The sequence below is a fragment of the Rattus norvegicus genome, chromosome 2 (assembly GCF_036323735.1).
Source record: "Rattus norvegicus strain BN/NHsdMcwi chromosome 2, GRCr8, whole genome shotgun sequence".
NCBI lineage: Eukaryota > Metazoa > Chordata > Mammalia > Rodentia > Muridae > Rattus > Rattus norvegicus.
Genome location: NC_086020.1, coordinates 57,664,046 through 57,689,060, shown reverse-complemented (window position 1 = coordinate 57,689,060; position 25,015 = coordinate 57,664,046). Strand labels below are relative to the sequence as shown.

The 25,015-nt window shown below is 44.0% G+C and overlaps 1 protein-coding gene across 10 annotated transcripts in view; it reads left to right on the top strand.

Moving 5' to 3' along the window:
• Positions 1 to 258: 258 nt before the first annotated feature.
• Osmr (oncostatin M receptor) overlaps positions 259 to 25,015 on the top strand; it is a 54,286-nt gene continuing 29,529 nt past the window's right edge. For 3 of the 10 annotated variants that reach the window (XM_039102195.2, XM_039102197.2, XM_039102196.2), the window contains exons 1-3: positions 294 to 573; positions 11,958 to 12,045; positions 19,849 to 20,018. In XM_039102195.2, the coding sequence (XP_038958123.1) occupies positions 11,970 to 12,045; positions 19,849 to 20,018 (246 nt within the window). In that variant the 5' untranslated portion in view covers positions 294 to 573; positions 11,958 to 11,969. Of the gene's footprint in view, positions 574 to 972; positions 1,101 to 11,957; positions 12,046 to 19,848; positions 20,019 to 25,015 lie in introns of all 10 variants that reach the window. The other 7 variants (XM_039102194.2, XM_039102192.2, XM_039102193.2 and 4 more) reach the window with 7 other exon arrangements.

Below are 25,015 nucleotides of genomic sequence, written 5' to 3'. Positions count from 1 at the left end.
CTCTGTTCTAACACGTTTGTCTTGCTCTGAAGGCTGAAAGTTAACAGGATCACAAGTTTGACCCAAGAGTTTGTCATTTCGGGTAACTTTCAGACAGAGCGCTTGGGGTTGGGTCTCCCAGGCATCACAGGTGGCTCCGTGCAGGACACCTGGCACGGGACACTGGGTCCCAACTGGTCCCCTATCCCTCCAGGAACAACGGGATGTTCAGGGTGCAGCTTTTCCTTCCCAGGCCGCTCCCACTTCCCTTCTCACCGGTCCGGCCCTCCCGGTCCCGGGAACCGCGTCGGTCGCAGGGTCCCGATCGTTCCCCACTACATCCCCTTTGGGACCAGGAGGCAAATTCCTGTGGGTCCCAGGAGTGCCAAAAGTGCTCAGCGAGACGGGAAATTGCAACAGTACTGGCCCCTCGGCCCTCCCCCGGCGCCTTCCCGTAACTCCCGCCCCTGGACACTTGCCCCGCAGCTGATTCATAGCCGGGGCGCGGGGCCGCCTCCACACGCCCGGACAGACGTCCGCACCCGCGCCCCTGAGGCCGAGGACCGGACGGGCTCGGAGCAGGTCGCCAGGTCGGTGAGTATAGAACCTATGCGCCCAGCGCTGACCATCCGCTTCCCCAGACGGGGCGAGCCCTGAGCTTTGGTGTCCCGCAGCCTCTGCTCTGCCCTGCGTTGGTTTTGCCTCCCCTCTCTCCGGGGCCGCAAGATGTGTGCCAGACAAGTGCCGCCCACTTGATGGGCAACTCTAAAAGACTAGATGCTCTCAGTGTGAAGTTCAGGCCTGCTTTGAGGTTCACCACCTCCTGGCCTCTCACTCCAGTGGTTGGGAAAACACTGGCTAAGTTAGGATTCCAGTTTGGGCCAGTTTGATTTCTCTCCTAGTCCCAGTGGGAGTGGGAGTTGATGGCTTTCCTCAGTCTTTTGCTTCCCAATCCTTAACTCTCACCCATCCCTGCCATTTCTCCGGGAATAGGTGCTTCCCTCTCCACTCAGAGGAGAGCGCCTGCACCAGAGGGATGCACAAGGTGGAGAGAGCGGGTACCTCTTCTCAAGATGCTTGAATGGAAGTGGCACCATTAACAGGCAAGGAAGCCCATAACGGTCAGTGTCTCTGAGACTAGGTAGCAGTGGGATGCTGAGATCAGAGCATGGATACAGAGATTCCTTTCACAGTTCTTGATTGGCTGCTTGTCCACACACTCTTCTTCTGTGCTTCCTTCTACCCTGCCTGCCCTATGAGGGACCAGAGACACAGAGACAGAGATTGCTCTCAGACAGGCTGCCTGCCTGCAGGACACTGTGAAAGTGCTGTTTCCAGTTCAGGACAACCTGGACGTGAGAATGGAAAGTGCAAGCTAGATGCAGACCAGGGCATTCTGCTTTTAGACGCTAGAGTTCGGGGGGTGGGGGAGGGGTGGCAGGCCGGGGGGGGGGGTGGCGAGGGGGAGGAGTAGCGGGGGTGGGGATGGGGGGACAGGGAAACAAGAGCCTCAATAGGTCCAAACCATGATGTAAACAGACTTGGAACCAGAGTCAGGGTACTTTTTTATCTTAGTTTCAGTTTTCTTGTTTACATAATAATAAGGTTTCCTATAACTTTTGACCTGGAACTGTGAGCTTCCTTTTTATCAATAAGGAAAAGCCAAAAGATAAAGTGACTGGATGGCAGTCAGATAGTTAGATGACAGAGTGGAGATTTCACTTCCGAGTCTCGTCTCATAGCCTCTCTGCTGTACTTCCAATGCTAGGGTTTTTTGGAATAGAGCTGAGGTAGATGATCCTGCCTGGTCTCTGTACTACCTGGTATGAGTCATCGGAGTTCCCCAGTTGACCTGTGTTTGAGAATCATCCGTGCCATTTTTCAACCACACCTACATCTGACACCTCCTGGGGATATCTCAGAACACTCCCAGGTTGGGAAGGTCAGCTACTTTCACCGCTAGGAAGAGCTAGGTCTGCACCACTACCAGTCTCTTTGGGGCTTTTGAGTCCAGTTCTGTCTCTTGTCTAAATTTTTCATCAAAGGCAGCTATGAGAGAATGGGTCTGGTGCTGAGTGTCCAGAGTTGAGCCACAACACTCACTGGGGATGGCTTTCCCTGTCTTCTTCGCTTCTTCTGCACAGTCCAGAGTCTACCCGTTCCTATACCCCCACCCCCACCCCATCATCACCTGCCCCCGGATCCCATCTCCAGTGCACAGAAAGTCAGTGGGGGTTGATGTTTTGTTTTCTTTAGTCTGGCACACTGGTACAGTTCTGAAAGAGTGCTGTTGACCATTCTACCTTTGACAAAGTTTGTGCTTTGCCTGTGGGAAGTGGGCTGAATGTTTGCAGATTCTGAAAGGAAAGCAGTGTGCACTCTCATGCTCGTTTATGGGAACAGTAGGTTTTGGCCCTCTTCTCTGGGCAGGAAACCTTTCTTAGAGAGGGAAGAATAAAGAACAAAACAAACAGCATGAGGTAAAATGGAAGCAAAGCACACAGCATTTTAGCATCTTTCTAAAGAAACTCTCTCCCCAAAGTAAACTTCCTTGTCCCTACCTGAGAGTTTCTTTCCTGTGACTGACCCTGGCTTCATGATCTTCCTTCCCCCACACTTTCTTCTCTGGCTTCCCAGGTTTTGCTTACCTCACATTACATTTGATTTGGGTTGCTTTGAGGTAAAACAAACAACTGGCTGTTGACTGCAGGGAAGTGGATACAGCGAGAGCTTTTCCTCATCAGCTGTTACCAGTCTGGAGTGGACATGCAGTAGAGTGTATTATTGTTCTCTTTGTTGTGACAAATGCTGGAGAAGCAGAAGCATGAGAAAAAATGTTTTTGGCTCATGGTTTGAGAGATTATAGTCCACCCTGAGACAGCTGGTCACCTCTGGTCACCTTGCGTTGGCAGTTAGGAAGGAGAGAGAGGCGAATGCTTTGCCCTCAGCTTCTCTCCCCTCCCCCATTTCCATTCTGTGGAGATGCAGCCCTTGGGATAGCATTATCCACAGAAAAGGTAGGTCGTCTCTCATCAGTTATCCCTTTCTGTGACACCCTGAAAGACTCATCCAGAGGTGCATCTCCTAAGTGATTCTGAACTCGGTCAAATTGGCCACGCAATTTAACTATCATGACTTTTCTACTTACCAACTTGACACCCCAACATCACTTCTAAGTGATACATATCACTCTAAGATACTATTGTTTATAATGATTTGAAGGACATAGCTACAAGTTTTTCAAGTATGTTTAAATATGTAAATTTCCTACCTGTAGTGTAACACTTCCTTCTACGATCCAAGTTGGAGAGCTTTTTTTTTTCCCTATCTGTACATAGCTATTTGATCAAGGGTTTCCTGCGAACCTAAAGCAGGATAGAGTTTATTTACCTTTTCCCTTATTGATGGCTATTGTGCTTTGAAGAAATATTTAAAGATTAGCAACAATGCCTCAGGAGAGATATTGCATTGGTCTTTGCTCTCAAATGTAAATATGGCTGTGGAGTAGAACCCCAGGAGAGCTGTTTTAAGGACTAAAGTCTTACCTGACACCTCTACTTCATAGATAAGTGTGCAAGTCAATGTGTGAAGTTCTGAAACTCCTTACCATGACTAACACAAATATATGTATTTTCAAACTTGTAAGTGGATAAGATCCAGGACAACATTTTAATTTACATTTTGTTGCTTACTACTCCAGTTTACTATTTCTACATATCTTCGAATCGTCTATGTCCTATAATGCTAGGTCACGCCGTTACTCGTTCTTATATTGAGTTGTTTTGTCTTAGTCTCTAAAAAGCTGATTACATTTATTTGTTGACTTACGGGGGGAGGTTGCCACAGCGGGCAGGTAGAGGTCAAAGGGAAACTTTGGGGAATTGGTGCTCTCTTTCCAGCATGTGGGTCCTAAGTAGGCGCCTGTAGTCACTGAACTCTCTCTCTGGCTCAGGGTTTTTCTTATTTTTGTGCATCGTAGAAAGTCTGCCCTGTCTCAAATCATAATACACTGTGGGCGGCAGATAATGCAACGATTTCTACCAAAATGCTGCCTCTTCTCATTTGTCTTTGATCGTCGGATGAGATCATCTTAACCACTGTTCACATAATCACAGTAAGTTACTCACGTCTAAAGCTCGGCGCCATCGAGGGTGTCCACAGCTTTCCAGCAAGCTGGCTTGGGGTCCTTTCCACTTTGCAGAACTGCAAGTCTGAAGCATGAAACAGTGGTCACCTGTTTCCCTCCTGTTCTCTGCCTCAGTCTACTCTGTCTTTTTCAACTGAACCGATGAAAGGCTCTCGTAGGTGTGGAGTCACAGGGTTTTTGAGTTTCTGCGTCTGTCTTATTTCCAGGAATACTTTTAAAGCCCGGCTGTAGTAGCTACAGGTCATCCCTGTGTTTTTGAGGCTGGCAGCACTCCGCTGTCTGGCTGTCTATTTCCTTACTCGTGTGCTGCTGGTGTGATTGTCTTGTTGCACAGAAACTTTAACTTGAGTCACCAGCGGGCTTTCATGATTTCTGGGCTTTGCCTAATTTGGGGAAGTCTTGGTCAATGAAAACTTCAGCGATCTTATTTCTGCTAATACTTTTACTATTTCAGTTTTTTTATCATAAGATTACACCTCACATTTCTAAGAAAAATAAACTGAATGTAACGATGGGACTTAATTATTTTGTAAAATTTTAAATGGTTCATCTCATGCGTTTATTTAACGGGCTATCATTTGAAACTCGGTTTATGCCGTTTGGGGAGGGGTATATAACACCAGGGCTTACTCTGTACCAAGACTAGCCCCGCCCTCCTGAATGTTAGGATGCTTGTACCAAGTTGAAATTTGGTTTTCATCATAAAACCAATTAGCTCTTCATACCGGGCCTGTTTCTGGCCTGTGTTCTTGCCAGTGATCCCTGGGCCTTTCCTGTCAATAACAGGATGTTAAGTACTGGAACTTTACTAGTATATTTTTAGATCTAAAATATATATTTATATTTTTTTTCAAAACAGATTTCAGAAGTGCCTCTCCTACATTTTTACTGTTCTTGTAAAGTTTCTAATCTGTTTGGTTTAATAAAGTTCTGTGGGAAATTTTTACCGAGTCTGAAGTTACCAGCAATGGCGTTTTCCTCCCTGTTCATTCTAACCTGAACACCAAGAAGAGAGGAAGCTACGGTATACGGGAAGGGGTTGGTCTTTAGCAAGTGACTCACCTGGTTTCAGGTACTGACTTGATAGGTGGCTAACTGTGTCACGGGGCAACTTACCCTTGACCTATTTGTTACCCTCAGCATCCTCGTCTGCCTCTGGGTAGAGCAGTAGACTCGCCACCATAGGGCTTCTGGAAAACTCGTCCTCTGCTTTACCTCAGTTAACAAAGCACCAGGCAGTACATTAACCTCCAGTGCACAGTACCTGAGAGCACTTGCACATTTCATTGTATAGCCTACATTGGACTGAGTGTCTTGCTGATAGTGGGAACTAACCAACCCTCACCTTTAATTATCAATAGTATTCTAGAAAACATAAATATGTAATAAGTGCTGGCAGTAATACGGCACCTCAAGCATCCACGTGCTGTTCAATCTCCTGAGGATGTGGTTTATTTGCAAATTTTTCTACCAAGCCTGAATCGTGGCTTGGGTTTTCCACTCCTCACAAGCAATCACGTGGCTTCCATGATCTCTAACAAGCGACTAGCTGCTGTCAGCCCCTGGTCCATACTTTTGAGCGTACGGTCTTTCAATGATGTCTAAAATCACACTGCGAGTAATTGTACCTCCTATTTGTAATATGTGTGGCTGACGTGACGTATAAGCTGTTTTCTTTGACTATTACATGGGAGGTGCTGAGGACATAGCTCAGTCAGTAAAGTGTTCGCTGAGAAAGCATGAGCCCCAGAGTTTGATCTTCAACGCCCATGTGATATAAAACAAACAAAGAAGAAAAAACCCAGGCATGGCGGCCGTGGCTTCTAACTCTGGTACTGTGGAAGTAGAAAGGGGTAGATAGATCCCTGGGACTCACTGGTCAGCCATCCCAGCCTAATCATCTAATATCTGGGCCTAATGAGAGACCCTGTCTCAAAATGCAAGGTAGACAGATCCTAAGGATCGACACCTAAGGTTGACCACTGCCCCCCCACGTTTACACATGTAACCATGAAAACACACACACACACACACACACACACACACACACACAGAGTCTTACATGCTAAAGAACTAAATTAAAATCATTTGGATTGATTTAACCTCACCTACACATTTAACATCTATTGGTCAGAAGGGTCGCAATGTTTTTCCACTCAGGACACTGGTCACTTCTTGCAATTGGAAGGTATTATTTTAGTGCCTGCACCGAGGGCCTAGGAGCTCACAAGTTTTAAACACAACAAATGACACTCCCTAGGCTTATTCAGGTCCTAAAAATTGTTAACCTTTTTGCTGATCTGCTCAGTTCCCATGGGTTAGAATAAAATCAGAAAACAATGTTAGCTAGTCAACCTGGCATATATGGTGCAAATATAAAAATAATAGAATTCATACTGCTTTTGCAAGTATGAATACATGAGTGTCAGTGTGCAAGCATGTAGGCCCATGTGCACAGGTGCGCGCGCAAAGACACACACACACACACACACACACACACACACACACACACACACACACACTTTAAAGAATGCTTTACAGGACCATGTGTCTGAGAAAACGAGCTTTTCCTTCATCCCCTGTCTCCTTCCTTCCGTTCAAGCTCTGTGTTTGTCAGTGTGAGTAGATGGGTGTTTCCTTCTGGATTAGTTTGAATTGTTTAACCAGAAGACCGAGGACAGTAAAAAGTGTACCGAGGTGCTTATAGGAGACAGGGCAGAGTGGAGAGGGCTTGTCAGGCCAATGCTCGCCTGACACCTGGGCAGAAGGAAGAGGACCAGTGTGGAAGACTGCTTCCAGCCATGGAGCAAGCTTTAGCTAGAACAGGGGAGCCGTGTTGAAGCTGCTCATCGGAAGAGGCCATTGTGAGACGCTTAGCTTCGTCACTCGTCAGTGGATGCAGTCAATCATGATGTCCAATAGTGAGGCCCTTTAAGACTGAGCTCTGAGCAACTATGTGGCACAGATGCTGTGCTTTTTCTGCAGAGATGCTCCAGCGCAAATGCTGCTCTGAAACTTACTTTTCCACTGAGTATTTTGAAAGATTCCTTCATGTCAACACATATGTCTGCCTTAACCTCCTCAAATAATGTGTTGTTTCCCCTTGTGGGGATGCATGGTAATTAAAATCTCTGGTTCCTTTGAATGGGCATTTGATATGTTTGTCTTATCTGTAGGCTAAAATCCTAACGGTACAGTTATAATGAGTTCTGAATCAAGTCAAACACACACTGTAAGTTAAAAGAGCCAAGCAGACCACAAGGTTTCCCTCCGTGACTCTCAGTGAGCAGCAGTGTGTATGCCGTGAACACTTACTGGTGAACGGCATTGGTGGTGTTTAGGGCATTTCTATCTCTGACAATTTGACGTTGCATAGACATTTGCACACACAATTATGGCTTTCCTTGTTTACTGTAACTGTTTTGAGGTCTCACTGCATAGCCATGGGCAGTCGTAGAGCAACGTTTGCACATCAGTCTGGCCTCAAACTTGCAATGATCCTCCTGCCTCTGCCCCCCAAGTGCTGGCATAACAGTCACACACCATAAAACTGTTTGAAGTCGACTTTTATTAATTCCTAGTAAACTTTCTTAATTTCTTCTTCTTTCTTAGTATGTGCTTTTTCTTCTTTCCTTGAATTATATATTCATGTTTTTCTATATTTTCTATAGCTGTTCGTCCTTAAATCTTATTTTAGCAGATTTTTGCATACTGGGAATCATAACTCTTTGTATGATTTGTATATATTTCAAGTTGGTACTAAATCTTAAAAATGTGTGTGTAGTCAGGAAAGTAACATTCATCTTTATTGCTTTTCGGTCATACGATGCCCACGAGATTACAAAAAGAAAAAAGGGGGAAAAAGCATCTATGTTTCATTAAGCCACTTTTACTGGTTTATACCTTGTATTTATGACTATCTGGGATGTATTTTGCTGGAAGGAGTAAAGCAGTAGCAGTTATGATCTCACTGGACTTACTGTGTGAAATTGCCCTTAGTCTCAATTAGTGCGCCTGTCTACATACTCTCAATTAATCCGCCTGTCTACATAGTAATACAGCCTTTTCTGTTCTCATTCACAGAAGAGGCAAGAAGTAACCCACTTGGTCATGCAGGGGCTAAGTGGTGCTTGACCCTATTAGTCTCCCATCACAGCCCAGGACACAGTAGACACTCCTTTCCTATGATTTAGGTTATTGTTCTAGTATCATTTATGAGAACAGTATAGCTCTTCTCAAATGATTTTGAGGACGCATTTAGCATATACTAAATTTCTGCATCTCTTTTAATCAAGAATATTCCGTGGATTGGGGTTTTCCGTTTCTTCTTTTGGCTTCACCAGGTCAGAGCTTAGAGATTAAGCTTTAACTGAAGCTGAGGTCACACATCCTAGAAACGGTTAACGGAGCATTGATTTAAAACTAACTCAATTCCTTAAGCCAGGATTAGCTTTACGAACTTGGTGGACAGATGCTATCCACTGGAGAGATGCAAAGTGGGGATGGGGAAGAAATTCTGGAGCCTCCTGGGGGCATTTGTCCTGGGGGTGGAGCCTGAGCAGAAGGGAAACTGGATTGGGTTGGGGGTGAGCCCTCAGTCTTAGAGAGAAATAATGAAAACCCTTCAAAGGGGCTCCTTGATCCTAATGGCGGTGCCCTTGAAAAAAGGAGACGATGCAGAATTACCTCCAAACGCATCACTCCACACTGCAGCACAGAACTCACTCTGTTCAGTTCCAGTTTTTCCTCATTGAGGTTGAAACCGATTCTTGCTATGATTTCAATTTTTAGAAATTTGTTGAGACATGTGGTCTACCATATAACCTCTCTCGGAAACTTTAATTCTAAAAACAACCTTCTAGCCCTCGCGCTTGCGCGAACACACACACACACACACACACACACACAGAGAGAGAGAGAGAGTGAGAGAGAGAGAGAGAGAGAGAGAGAGAGAGAGAGAGAGAGAGAGAGGACTCCTTTACAAGCTGCTTCCTTCTTTAAAATGGCATTTGCATATGCTAACAGTGGCTCACCCAGCCAGTTTTTAAGAATTTGGCAACACACCCCGGTTTTGGGAAGCAAAGGACTGTTATACTGCTATGTCTCATGGGGGTTATCTGTGGTAGAGAAACTTCCCGGGAATAAATATCTTAGTTGTGGCTGAGCCAGACGTTCTGGTAAGACAAGGCGAACTACGTGTCCCTTAGCAGTGCACTTTAGTACGTGAGTAAAATGCACACGGAAGGAGACTCGGAGGATCTGTGGCGAGAAAAGGAGTTTTCAGATAAGAGTTAAAGAGCAGCTATGACCGTCAAAGAACACAGTGAAGCAAGCAAGATTTTCCCAGAGGAGTATTTGGTTGATATAAACTGAACAGAACCCCGGGATGAGGATAGACATGGGAGGCAGGAGTGAATGGAGGACAGAGTGTAAACTGAAACATAGGTAACAGTTTTTCTCTCCAGCTCTCCAACCCCATGTGGGTCAAAGGTTATGACCTGAGTAATATTTAGTGACAGAAAAAAAAGACCTAAAAAGAAATTAATTGGTGCTTTCATTAAAATAAGTTGAAAGCAGAGAGGAGAGATTGGGGGAAAACTGGTATCCATTTTTCTTCATTTCCCAGATGTTTTCTGGCTAGTAGCTGCATCCTCAGATTCTGATGCACATTTTCACATTTACACACACATAAACATACATACCCATATACAGATACACATAAACACATCACACTCAAACAGACACACACATACACACTTACACACACATATACAGACATAAACATACATATACACACATACACACAAACATATACACACATATGCATACGTGCACATATAGAGACATACATACACACACACACTCACACACTAAATAAATAAATGAAAAAATATGTAAGCTTACCTATTATTTCTGGAAGTTTCCCGACTGTATTGTCAGACTGTGGCTGGCTGAGGAGAACCAGGTGTGAGGACAGTAAAACAGTAGGAAGGCAGTTTGTAGATGACAAGAAATCCGAAGAAACTCTGTCTTTATGGTTTCTGGAGATGCCTGTGAGACCTATATGGTGGTCTTTGTGAATACGTGTTTTCCGGTTGCATTGCCTGGTGACCTTTCACCTCTGATATCTGCTTACCATTACTTCTGAATTTCTCAGCTGAGTATCTCTGTGCCTATGACTTTAACTTCTTGATGGAATGCCATGTGTTTAGAAATGTTTGAAATAGCCTTGTCGTAGAGAAACCATTTGAGGTGCATACCAGCTCCAGAGTCGTCTGTTTCAACTTTCTGATGTGAGAGGGCCCATGGTGGCCCCTTCATGGCCCCAGAGTGAGTGGGAGGGGACAGTGACTGAAGTCACTCTCAGCAGAGTGGCACACACATCAGTCCCATAGGCCTCTTCCTTTGCTCCTTGGGTTCTGTGCACATACACACCCTGTTTCTCCTTGAATTGGCTCTCCCCCAACCCTGGGTTCTGGCATTCAGTCAGCGTGTGCAGTTGTAAGTAGAGATCTGTTATGAATGGCATGACGTGTTTGCCAAGAGTAGCATGCAGTGCTGACAGAAATGTGAAGAAAGGCTGGCTACCACTTCAGCGCTCGGGCATCGGTGACTCAGCGCTCGGGCACAGGTTACAGTCGTAGGCATTTGCTTTATCCAGTTCTTGTCTTTGCTGTGGTTCTAATTTACCTGTACAACAGTTTGAAAATAAACAAGTGTGGCATTGGGACTCATAAACAGGCTCCGGGAAATTCTAACTCCGGATGAACTCTGGGCATTGGGGCAAAGGCAAGAACTCGGCTTTCTATGAATCTCTGCTGACTCAGAGTCCTAAGTAGAAGAGTGAAGACCAGGACTTCCCCTGACTAATGGGCTTTAAACTATTAAACTAAGGACAACCTGGTCTTTTTGAGGTCATCCAGCCTTCTTCTCTCTGCCCTCAGATTGTTCTCTGATTGAAGCACCTGATGAATCAGTGGCTTTCTTTTAAAAGTGCAATTCGCAATTCTCTTAGGACAGAAAACAAAAGAAAATAAAAATGGTATTGAATAATGAAAACAACTGGTTCCCGGAATATGTTAACTTTTCCCAGGCTTCACTTTTGGTGAGAGGGAAAGGGGAGAGAACAGATGACCCAGATGGTTTTTTTTTTAATTATTTTAAAAATTCAAATAATTTATTGATTTTACCGTTTGTGCAGTTATCTTGCCCACATGTATGTCTGTGTACCATATTTGTGCCCAGTACCCACAAAGGTCAGCACAGGGTGTCAGATCCCAGAACTGTAGTTACAGATGGTTTTGAGCCACTGGGTGGATGCTGGGAATGGAACCCAGGTTCTCTGCAAGAGCACCCAGGGCTCCCAACCTGGGAGGCGTCTTTCCATCCCTCTGTGGGATTAATTTAAACTAAGCCCCCTTGAGACTATATTTGTCCATTTTCCAATCAGCTTTTGCTTGTTTTGTTTCATTTTTAAGTTTTTTTTTTCTTTACCAGCTTTGTTTGGAGCATTCAAACAAACCGTCTAGTTGTTAAGTTCTTCCTACCAAGCCTCAGTAATCCATAGCAGGACATCTTCACAGCTGGCTCAAGGTCCCTTGAAACCTAGGCTTCTGACTTGCACACTGTCAGCTGTACCTCTCTGATGACCCAAGGAACACTTCATGGGACAGGGTATATTCTTCCTCCAAAGGCAGATGACAAGAGACACGGGTACCCGGGAGGAGAATGGGAGACTTTAGTCACACCTCTGACCACAGCTGCCCCCCCAGACGTGTACCAGGAGTTAAAGCTCTATGAAAGGCCCTTTCTTGTCATTTATCTTTTTCAGATAATCAGACCAATGGCTTTCTCTGTGGTCCTTCATCAAGTGACCTTCCTTCTGGCAGTGCTGTCCCTGAGGACTTCCCGAAGTAAAGGTAAGAGGCAAAGTCAGAAGGGAGACTATAAAGATACTCCAACAGATGCTTCGGAGAAGAGTTAAGCAATCTTTCCTCGGAGCTGGTGATTAAATCCCATGAGATGGCGGTGGATTTCTGGAAGCCACAGAGGGTGTGTCCTCTCTCAATTGGTAGCATGTTTAATAAGCCCACTCCTTAGCCCTGGCTTCCTGCTCCGTGCTCCGCTCATTGGTGTGGTTGTGAGAAAACCTGAGACCACAGAGCTTCATGACTGCTCTGTTTGATCTAGATCTCTGCCAAGGTATTTCCTTCTGAACCCTGCTGGGCAGGATGGAACAGCCCAGCCTAGTCTGGCTGCTGAGTTAGAACAAGTTCCGATGCCGCTTAGCCACACTTGTGAAAGCTGTTAGGCTTGCACAAGATGGCTGAAAGCAACCACTCTGTAAGGCAGTAGAAACTCTTGAGTACAGACAAGGTACGGTCTTCAATGCTGAAATCTGTTGACAGCAGTGATGTTTGTCTCGTAGCTCTCCCCAGCAGACAGTAGTTTGGAATAAACCAACTTTGTAAACGCACATGTGAGTGGGAACGCTATCAAATGTGTATGCCTACTTGACTACTTTGAACTTTGTTAAACAGATTTTTTTTTGGACTCGAAAGAGTTTCTGTTGGGTTGTAAACTTTCCCTGCATTCGTCCATATTATAAAAAAGTTTACAGTTTTTTTTTCCTCTTGTACTTATTCTTTGCTGTATTTGCTTTTAAACAAAGAATACAGATAATCTGCCTTTCAGAATGACCCACCCAAGTTCCATGCATGGATTTATGAAAATGACATTTTGTAAAGAATAAGCGTAGAATCACTCATTTTGTAAGACAGGATATGTGGGAAAGAGAGAAATTAGTTCTGCTCATAGCTCAAGTTCTGCCTCATGTCTTCTACATCTAGATTTGGTCTCCCAGAGTGGCAATATACTATTTTTCCTGGCTTTATAAATATCAGTTAATTGAGTTCTTCTATAAGCTGGGGCTACAAGGTGTCTGCGTCTCACCCTGGTGACATGCGTAGCTTCCTCAGTCTGTCTTGCCTGCTGGAGTCTAAGTTCACGGCAACCGACCAGAAGCTAAGCATGGAGATGTTCCAGCCCAGATCAGAGCCCCTGGTTCTGAGACACAACTTCCTCGCGCTGAGGGACTCCCAGGCTTCCACAAAGCTTTGCCACAGCTTGCTCCCCCAGCAGAATCTCATGATGTGACCTGAGTGTTCATGGCGTATCTTCTCCACGTGAAACATACTGCTCTCAGCTCAGTCTCCATGGCTCTGTTTCTGATGGCTATCTAGATCAAACACGTTTCCCTAATTTCCTGGCAACCAGTTTTCCGTTTCTGCTTCCACCTTTATGGTAGGTCTTTGTCTTCCCCTGAACTGTGGGAACTCCTTTCAATTTCTGCTGCCTACTCCACCTCCACTCAAACTAGTGGGCTTACCACTTACCCAGCTAGCTAGGCTCCGGTCAGAGACTGTATTTCAGATAACCTGACTTAACTTCTAAGCAATAGAACATATGTGAGAGCCTTCAGTCACCCCTGGCCATGTTTCTATCAGCTGAAGGAGGTGATGCATTTTTCTGTCTTTGGGAATGTATAAAAACAGTGGCAAACATGTGGTGATTTTTAAATTATTTTTTTTACATTCATTTAGCGTGCATACACATGTCACAATAAATGTGTGGAGGTCAGGAGACAGACGGTGGGAGTTGGTTCTCTTTTCCTCGCCCATCATATGGGTTTCAGGGATGGAACTCAACCTAGTTAGGGCTAGCAGCAAGTTCCTTAAACATAAAGCCATCTTGCTTGCCTCTAACACAGATTCTAATAAAGGTTAAATCATGATATGTAGAGAAAAACATAATTGCAAGTGTGTGTGTGTGTGTGTGTGTGTGTGTGTGTGTGTGTGTGTGTGTGTGTGTGAGTAAACACTATAATCTGTATCTCTCTTCCAGGAAACTTTTTTTTAATTTAAGCAATTAAGATAAATGTTTCCTTCTGATGATGGAAATTCTTGGAATCATACTGTTTCCACTACTGCTACATGGTATCTCTTTCTGGGAATTAACCACGTATTATTTCCTTCAGCAGTATTAGGGCTGGTCAGAGAAACATTGTGGGAAAAGTAGGAGGGTGTCTGTGACTAAGCCCATGTTTGAGTCCCCGGATGGCCTCTTTAGCCACACTAGTTTAGTTTCATGCTATGAGAGCTGGCTTGGGAACCAGAAGGCCTAGGTCTGCCCCAGTACATAGCTTTGGCACAGTCCTTCATCCCCACGTTAAAGTACAACTAGCTTCTCTGAAACAAACCAGTAGGATTGGATTTGTCAATCTCTATGGTCCCTGGTGATCTCTCTGACTCCACCTTGGAATTTTATCTCCCTGCTCCCCGTTCCCCGCCACACACACATCTGAGTAACTAATGTTACTCAAATCCCTGAGTCATTCCACACTTGTTGATAACATAGTCAATTTAAGGAACTTCCCTTCTGCTGAAGCAACATAGGACAAGTGGCTAGAGCTTCCAGAAACAAGGTCAGACCTGGAGCTGACTCATTTGTCGAGCAATTGTGGAATGTTTATACTCACTCTGTGCTATCCATCTCGGCTTCCCTGAGCTAAGCAAGACTTAGTCGAACTCTTGATTCCGTCACACCCTACCTCAGAGCAGCAGCCTGTGACCACCTGCTAGGATCGAGGGTGAGAGAAGCCACGGGTCAGGAGACGGAGAGAGCACGTGGACATTCTTTACCTTCAAGTTCCTGGGACAAAATATTTGAAAGAAGCAGATTAAGGAAGAGTTTGTTTTGTCTCCTCGTTTGAGACACAATCTGCCCTAGTGGAGAGGGCCTAGAGGCTGGACTGTGGTGTAGATGGTCACAGTGCCACAGTAGCCATCTGGCTTCGTCCCTTTTATTCAGTCTGTGCTACAAACCCATTGATATTGCTGCCCACATTCAGGGTGGGTTTTCCTCTTCAGTTCAACTTTTATGGCAACACCCTCATCGACACACCCAAAGCTGTGTCTCCATGTTCATTCTAAATCCAGTCAAACTGACAAAATGAACCAGGGTTCTAAAGAGCCCCATTGATCCTAAGGGCAGCCTAGGCAATGACCACCTTTCACTAAGACCCTACATCTATCTATCTATCTATCTATCTATCTATCTATCTATCTATCTATCATCTATCTTCTATCTATCCCTCTGTCTATCTATCTATTCAGTCATTCATAAAAAATGTTTTAATTGAAATAGAATTATATTTCCACTAGCCTGTTCTTTTCCTCCCTCTCATGTTCTCAAGTTGATAGCTTCTTTTTATTATTGCTACACACATACTTCTTACTTACTTACTTACTTACATACGTATATACATGTGTGTGTGCACAAACATATAAATATAATGTGCTGAGTCCACCTTTGTTGTTCGTATCTATGCTTTCAGGACTGACCACCAATAAGGGTGCTCATTCCTGGGAAAGACTAATTCCCTAGGAAATACTAATTCTCCCTCTCCCAGCAATCCTTAGTTACCTGTAGTTCTTGGTAGGAGTAGAATCCTGTAAAGTTTCCCATTCCACATTACTATATCCATTGTTATTGCTGTTAGTTTAGTCTTGTTTATGTGGCCATACCTAGGAGAGAGCGTTTCACCACCGACTTTCTGCCTCTTATAATCAGTCCATCCTTTCTTCTGAGATGTTGTCCTTGGAGCCATAGATGCAGGAGCTGTGATATAGAGAGATTCATCAGGGCTGGGCTCCCCAGGATGTGTTTTTCTGTGATGGTCTCTGCTGTAAAGAAAGGCTTCTTAGATCTAGGGTGGTAGCTACACTTATCTGTGGGCTTAAGGGTACGATTTAACATGTAGTAAAGAATTGTGCTGGCCCAGCAATGTGGCTGTAATAGATTCTTTTTTTAAGGTCTATGACCTTACTGGCCTTGGGAGTCTGGCTGGGTTTCCGGTACCAGATGTGAATTCCATCCTTTTGAGTGGGCCTTGTGTCAGAGAGCTGTTGGTTTCCACTGGCTTTGTCTCTTAATGCTTCTGTCACCTTTGACCACATGGGAACCAAGCTTCCAAGAACCTCTGGTGGACACTCAGACCATATACAAACCAGAAAAATATGGAAAAGTAAAGTCAAAACGCATGACTCAAGCTCGATGAGGGGATGAGAGTGGAGTTGGCAGGAGTCCAGAAGTCCAACATTTTGTTTAGTTTTGTTTTATCGTAATCATGTATCTTGACATTCCTTATTGAGGTAACAGTCACATAACATAAGATTAAGGTATTTTTTTTATGGTTACAGCGAGCCAATCATCAGTGGCATTTAATATTTCATAATATTACTGTAACCATCTTGGTGGGAGTGAAGATAATCTGATTTTGTGCTTGTTTCCCAAGAAGAGATTTCCCAGTTCTAAGGACTCGTTAGTCCGCCTTACAGGAAGACCAGAGCTGAGCCAGTGATGAGCAGGACCACACCTTGAGTGGGATTTGTTTAGCTATTGTGATGCACACCTCTTGCCTTCTCTTGAAACTTACACCTCATTTCAAACCAGACCTAGAGTGTTTCTCTTCCCAAGGCAGACAATTGAGTAAGCCTGCTTTCTCTGCTGGATGTCATTACTCATGTCTTGTGTTGGCCTCTTGAAGATGAATGCTGGACCCGTGCTCCTTAATGCTGCCAGAGCCCAGGCAACCTAACAACTCCAGAGACACAGTCTCCAGCTGCTTGAAACACTAATATCTATTAAGCGATGGTTTCTGATTCTTCTCTCCCCAGTGCTGGCAACCACCAGACCTCTTACTGTTTCTACGGATTTACCTCTTCTAGATATTCTACATAAGTGAAACCATAGAATATACAACTCTGGATTCCTTTACTTATCATAATGTTTTGAGCTCCATCCAATCTGTAGCATGGATCACCACTCTGTCCTTTTTTTTACTACTGAGCAGTAGAGACACTTTCTATGGAAATCACAACTTTTAATCTGAATGCCACCCACGGATGACGTGTGAAGTTTTTCCACCCTTTGATGTTTGTACTCCAAACAGTCATGGGAAGACTTTTGCTTGAATCCTGGCTTCATTTGGGAAGTGGATGTGATATAGACCCAGGAATATAATTGCTGGGTCTGACTGTAATTCTATGGTAACTTTCTAAACAAGTATCAAGATGTTTTCCACAGCGATGGGGCGTTTTACATTCCACCCGCAGTGTACAAGGACTGCAAAGTTCTCTACACCCTTGTCTGCATATGTGATATCCATGTTTTAAATTGTTACTGGAGTCTTCCTCGAGAGCTCGAGGTGGCATCTCACTTGAGATGCTGTCATGGATTTGATCTGCGTTTTGTCACTTGATGACAAGCGACGATGAGCACCTTTTCATGTTGCCCTTGGGCCGTTTGTTTATTTTACCTGGAGAAATGTCGGAGTCTTAGACCCATTTGTAAAGTGAGCGTTGCTTTTCTGTTGTGGATTTGCAAGAGTTCTTTATAAAGTACGAATATGAGAAACTTATCTAACACGTGACTGACAGTTACCTTCTCCCATTTTGCAGTCTTTGCTTTCCTGGTAACACCGGGCAATGGTAACAATTTGTCTCCAGCGGACAGATTTTAATTTTGATGAAGTTCAAGCCGTTTGTTCTTTTCCACTGCTGCTTGTGTCTTTCATGTCCTATGACAGGACCCACTGCCGACTCCAAAGTGGTGCCCATGTTGACCACTTTCTTCCTTCCCTCTCCGCATATGAAAAAAAATGTCCCACAGGATGGGTGACCTATAAATAGCTCTTTCCTTTTATGCGTATTCTTATGTCAATATCTGAAACCTTCTGCCATCCTAGCGTAATGCCTTGCCTGCATGCAAAGTCCTCTGCTGTGGAAGCCAGAGACTGAGAGCTCTTCATTCTCACCTCACCTCCAAAATCTCATCCTGTCATCCTGTCAGCCGTACCCTGGAGGCTGCTGAGGCCATAAGCACACCTCCGGCATTCCATCCCAGAAGACCATGGATAGACCGTGGATCCTATCTTCCCAGTTGTGAAACAGTCTAACGAAGGGAGCTGGTGTCTGGACATTAGGGAGATTACTATTAAGTTTCACAGAGCTTTCGTAAATTGTTTAATCCCACAGAGCTCTGACTTCCTTATCTATAATAGAAACTGTCTTGTGGTTTTACAGCGTTTACAAGACACACCATTAAGTAAAGCAGCCACCGCCATGCTGGGTAAATAACATATGTTCAGGATTGTTCCTGCTGTCCTCCATGAGAAAAACAACACAAGTGCACTGGCCATTCCGGGACCCTTCACGTTTTGCAGATTGCTAACATTTTTATTAGGAACATACTCCTTTGCCTTTGTGCAGGGGATAACCGCAGGAGATTGAACCCAGGGCTTTAAGCATGCTAAATATGTATTTTGCCACCAAGCCACTCTTTTTCTAGACAATTTCTTGCCTTTAAGTGTGGTACAAGGGGCTTTCAGACCACCAGTGTCTAAGAAACTAGGAAAACAAATGCCAAGTTACATCCGGGAAAGCAGACACCAGCTGATTTTATGAAAGGAGTCTTTCATAACTTTTCAAAACCTTTGTAACGTTTACTTCAGACCCCTTCAGTAGGGAATGAATTAGCAACACATGAAATGTGGGGTTTTTTCCCCCAATTCTATATGCTCTTTCTTACTCTTATTATTGTCAGTAACCCAAGGTGATCCAGGCCCACCCTTTCACTCACAGTGGACTGTATCAGCTGTTGCTTCTGTGTGCAAGCTATAGCTGTGAGCAAGCTATGGCTGTGAGCAAGCTATGGCTGTGTGAAAGCTATGGCTGTGTGCAAGCTATGGCTGTGGGCAAGCTATGGCTGTGTGCGAGCTATGGCTGTGTGCGAGCTATGGCTGTGTGCGAGCTATGGCTGTGTGCGAGCTATGGCTGTGTGCGAGCTATGGCTGTGTGCGAGCTATGGCTGTGGGCGAGCTATGGCTGTGGGCGAGCTATGGCTGTGTGCGAGCTATGGCTGTGGGCAAGCTATGGCTGTGGTGCCATTTAGGATTTGCAGTCTGAGAGACACTGGTCACCTCTCAGAGTCAATGGCCTGCACAAATCTGTTCATGTCTGAATTCCTGTTCTTTTACAGACTCATTGCACCACTCACTGCTCTAAGTTTATGGTCTCGATTATTTCTATGACGTTGTCTCTCCAGTGAGACTCTTTCTTTGACTGAGGAACCATGTCACCAGTGTTTTGAGTCACATTTAGTGCCTATAGTTATTGCTGCCCCATCCAAAAAGTTCAGTGAATTCTTTCTGGAGGTAATTGAGCTCAGTGCATTGAAATACATGGAACCTTGGTCTAGATATACAATGTTGCCGTTTTCTAGGCTTCTAATAAGTCATGGAACCCTGAATTTCCAAAATCTAAATTTATTTTTTTAATTTTAAAATATGAGATTTTTAGAAAAAAAATCTCTTTGTTTCTATTACGAATTAAAATCTGGCCACCCAGAAAAGACACTTTTGTGCTTTTTCCCAGATTATTATTATGTTGTGCATTATCCAGCAAGTTCTTTGCATAATCTGGGTCTTAATTTCTTCCTCGGCTGATATAACTTCTAATTCCTTCCTGGCTTACTCCAGAATCTGATGCTAGGATGCTTATGCAAATGAACTTTCCAAGGCTCCCTAGTGTCTCTGTTTGACGTGTGGCTATCAAATCATGCCCCCACTGAGAGTTGTTTTATATCTGTTTTTGGTCTTTCAGTCTTGGGGGAGCCTTTACAGTTGACTCCTGAGATACACACAGTTTCTCTTCAATCTGCACTTCAAGAAGCGAATTTAGAATGGACTGTCCCAACCTTTAGTCATCAAGAATTAAACATTGTATTTCAGATAGAGATCAGTCGGATGAGAACATCCAACACCATCTGGGTGGTAAGTACTTTGTGACCTGTCTTAAAAATTCTTTTCCTGGGTTATGATTTGTCTTTTAGACCATTCAAGAACATTTCTCTCTCAATTCAGGCTTCCCAAACAATTGCATCCCGTGTTTTTAGTTAAGACGATGGTTCTCAACCTTCCTAACGCTGTCACCCTTCATGTGATCTCCAACCATAAAATTATTTTTGTTGCTATTTCATATCTTAAATCCTACTACTGTTATCAATCATAATATAAATATCTCTACTTGCTGAGGGTCTCAGATGACCCCAGTGAAAGAGTTGTTTAATCTCCCAAAGGGGTCACAACACACATTTTGAAATTCACTGAATTAAGACAAACTAATATGGCCTCCTGGATTTGAACGGTCCATTCTTCTGTGCTCGTAACAGTTGCTGGATCTGGCCTTGTAAATACTGGATCTACATGTTCCGTGAAGATCCATTGCCTCACCCTTCCTCCTCTCTTCTCTATCCACTCAGGATTACCCAGGAAGCTTGGGTTATCCTGCATAAGACATAAATACTTACCAACACTTTTCTCACAGTGAGCCTTCCTGGGGAACCGTTTGCTTGCCCTGTGGTCAGTGCCCAGAAGAGCAACATCCAGCACTTAGTGTGTGGCCAATGCAGAGGTTCTAGTAACATTGGATAGTGACTAAGTGTCCTCTGTTTCCTGAAAATTGAGTTTGCTAATAAATAAGCTAATTGATTAAATCTTTCTTGAGAGGTGAAGGCCAACGGATCAGGAGTTCAAGACACCCTGTGCTACAGAGTAAGCTCGGGGCCAACTTGGACTACATGAGCCCTTGCATCAAACTCAGTGAAAGAAAATCTTCCAACTTTTTTTCTGCTTTGAGTTATTTGGGGTATATTTTCACTCATCTTGATTCAGATAACAGAAGTGTCTATTGGGCCTTAACACGGTCTCATCTAAGAGCACATTGGTCCCAGGCATTAGATATTGTTATGAGATGTCTAAGGACAGTTTGTCAAGGTGCCTTAGAAATCTTCTGGAGGTAAACGACACAGAGAGCTGAGACGAAGCCCCATCAGTGCCATCAAAGTCTCCCTTTTCTTGGGCAGCAGATGCTGGGCATCTAGGGATCAAGAATGTCTACCCTTTCAGTTAAGCCTTTCACGAAGATTAATGTCTTCAGCTTTTCCTTATATCCATTACTACATATGAAGTCTAAGAAACTAGTTGAAGATAAATAAAATCTGACTCAGTTCGTTAGGATTTATAGCAGGTCTGTTACTTGGCTGCCTTTTCCCACAATGGTAGCTGTTGAACAGACAACGTCACCTTAGTAACACATATGTCTAGTAACGAGCTGTCCACTTGCCATTGTCTCAGATCTTCCCACTATGCTACCTTGTACTATGAAACCTGAGTGTGTGGTTCTGATGAGCCTTGGTTGGTGACCTGGGCCTAGGGAAACATTCAACAAATGTTGAATATTGAACAAAGAGTGCTCCTCCAAAAACAGAAGGTTGAGAGAAGTGCTGGAGGGATTTTGGAGCATTAACACGAATCACTATAACAGAACAGCATTGGTGTAGCAACAAGGGAATCCTCTATTTCTCTAAAAGGGAGTTCATACCAGTTCTCATATTAGGAAAGGCAAGGAACTTTAGTCATAGGACAAGTGGACCGCATTCTTTGTTTTCTTAAATCTGATTTCCTATTAGCTTCATGAAATGTCTCTTTGAACAAGAAAGCAGCAAACATTATTCTGTAATTTATGAGGAGTTAAGATCTCAAAGGGTGGACTATTACACCATCTATTTATTTTTGTTGAACTCAAGAGCATGCAGCCACAGCTCTAGTACAACAGTGACCAAAAACCAGTGCACAGATATTTTGTGTGCACTTCAGTTGAGAATGACAGGGAGGTGTCCCCATTCCTCTTCCCCATGGTCAGACAGGGAAAACAGTCACGTGCTATGGCTAGGTGATGCTCTCGTATGACTGCTCTTATACCTGAAGTTGGGGAAAGACATGAGATCTTCCTTCAGCTAAGGGAGAGAACACGCTTCCTTCTGGGAAGTCTTGTTTGCTTAAGCAGTTCTTTGTTGTACAAGCCAGGAATCCCATCACAACCTAGGCTGAGAGGGCAACATAGAGTCTCATCCTTCACTGCACTTCCAACACACTAGAGTAAAAGCACATTGACCTAGGTGCTCAAAGTTAGAATATGCCATCTCCCTGACAGTGCTAGTCACACAGAGCCCTACTGACAGGCACAGTACTTGGCACTGCGCCAAACTTCTGTTCCTCCCTCTAGGACGGTTTCTATATTCTTATTCAATAGCAAGGGAAGGCAGAGTAACAGCTCAAACTTGGAAAGAGGCCTGTGGTGTGAATCATGGAGGGGTAGGACTCATGCCTCAGCAATGAGTCAGTGACCTCAGATATATTTCTATGTCTGTGCGTATGCCAATTTTTGTGACCTACTAATGTCTACAAGGGATGTATTCAACTTGCCCCTTCAATGACTGAAAACAAAACAAAGAAAATTTGCCACAATTTTTTTTAAATCACTAATTTGACTGACACAGCCAAAGTTTATCTTCTTCATTGACAAGGCTATAAAGACCACAGAGTGTAAATTGAGGTTAGATAAAATCCACACAGCTTATAGGGAAACATGACCCACTGCATATTAATCAAGTGATTAAATTACTCAGCTCAGAGTGTTGGATTTGTGGGCCTGCATCTGGCGTTGTGCAAGGAGCCGAGCACACAAATGGGATGTTCAAAATTAGTATGGGGTGGACGACTCACTAGTGAATGCTGGAGTTAGGCCTAATTTTCTCCCACGGTTTACATGGAAGATTCTTTGAGCCAAGATAGGAAAGAGAAGTTGAAGTTAGTTTAATGTGAAATGTGGGAACAAGATCTCTGGGAAAACCCAATGGGAACCATCAGAGGCCTTGAGAGAGAGGTATAGGGGAACTGCCAGGTTTGAAGGCAGGATGCAGTGTGTGGGCTCAGAGACTATGGAGACAGGTTGGGGCAGGCAGGTGCAGGGCAAGACCACCCAAGCACATGACAGAACACTCAGATTGTGCTCATACCAAGGGCAATAAGAATAAGAGAATTGAGATGTTTTCTACTATTTTTTTGTTGTCTAGTATTTTAAGAATACTTAAATGTAACACCTAAAGGCTGTTCATTAAGTTATGAAAGTTTCATGAATCAGGATACCCAAAACAGGCAGACAGAAACATATTTTGTGATCTAAGAATAAAGCAAAATAATGAGCTGATATAAAATATTAACCATTTTAAAAATTCTGTTTTATGTAGAGTAGAAAGGAGGCACACAATTGAACGTACCTGGGTGGACCACAGTGTTCTCATCCCACAGCTGAGTGAATTCTGTAGTGTACGTGCTTTAAGATTGGTGATCTCAGCAGGGCAAAGATGTTAGAGTTGTTGCTTACAAATGTGCCATGTGGTTACTGAACTGAGGACCTGTCATTTGCACCGAGGTATATGAGTACAGACTGCCAGTAGCTTCCCCAGGAGATTCAAGGTGATTGGCATCTCCATTCTCCAGCTGTAGGGAATGTGCCTTAGAGTCACTATGGCTGTGATCAAACACTGGGACCAAAAGCAACTTGGGGAAGAAAGTGTTTGGCTTTTTGGGCTTTTTGATTGTCTGTTTATATATTTTGTTTTGTTATTGGGTGGGGGAATCATTGCTGTTTGTTTTTTATTTTGTTTGCCTACCCTTCATCATCGAAGGGAGTCAGGGCAGGAACTCAAGAAGAGCAGGAAGTCAGGAGCTGATGTCCACAGAGGAGTTCAGCTTACTGGCTTGTTCCCCATGCCTGGCTCAGCTTACTTTAGTATAGAACCCAGGACCACCAGCCCAGGGATGGAGCCACCCACGATGGGCTGGGCCCTTCCCCATTAGTCACTAACTAAGAAAATGTTCTACAAGCTTGCCTACAGTCTGATATTACAGTTTCTCAATTGAGGTTCCCTCTTTTCAGATGTCTCTAACCTGTGTCGAGTTGACATAACACTATCCAGCACAGATTTGGGGGGGTAGGGCAAGGATTGTGGAGGGGCACACTCAAGAAAATGAATTCCTGGAGCTATGGGGGATTCAAAGAAGAAATAGTAGTCTCAGCTCCCTTTGGTCGCTGCCAGCATCATAGATAAATTCCAAGAGGGCTTTGTGGTGGGTAGAGATGGGAAACATTTAAAGGAGAGAGCAGGAGATTCTTTAGGAATGTGAGGTGCAGCTCTGTAGGAGAGTGTGCGGCACTGGGTTCTATCTTTGACACTGAGATATTTTAAGAAGACTTCATGAAAGAGATGGAGAATGCTCTGGGCTCCAATAATCCAGCTAATTCCTAATGTAGAGGGAGGTGGAGGACATAAGCCAGAAATGCCTCATGAGCAGATACCAAGATGTTCCAAAGCCCTCAAAAAATGTTGGGTAGAGAGAAGATAACTTCAAGTTAGTGGAAACCAGACTGAGGGGGCCTTGAAAAGTAGAGAAAGATGTCAAACTGCAGTTGATCAAATTTGCAATGTGAGATTCCAACGTCTTAGAACAATTAAGACCCAGCTCGCCCTGAGTAATATCAAAGAGAAGTATGAAGGTGCTGTTTGATTGGTGTCTGTAGGGCCTACCCTTCTGACAGCTGGAGCTTAAAGGAGGGACGTGGTCCATCTCGACACCACATCTAAAAAGATAGGAGAGAAAAAACAGGGGACACTTTCAGAGATGTTGGTGTTCCTGGGGTACCAGGGAGGATTAAGTGGTCTGAACTAACCTTAGCTAAAATGAAATTTTAAAAATACCAACAAATATTGCCTACTTCTAAAAGTAAGTACTCAATTAACTAGATTTTTAGAATTTTCTTAGTGGGTTGTATGTGACCAGCATGGTTGAATGTCTATCTCAGATCTTTGATGCGAGACTTGAATGATTTCTCTCTTCTCTCTCTTGACCTGTATGAGTCCCCTAGA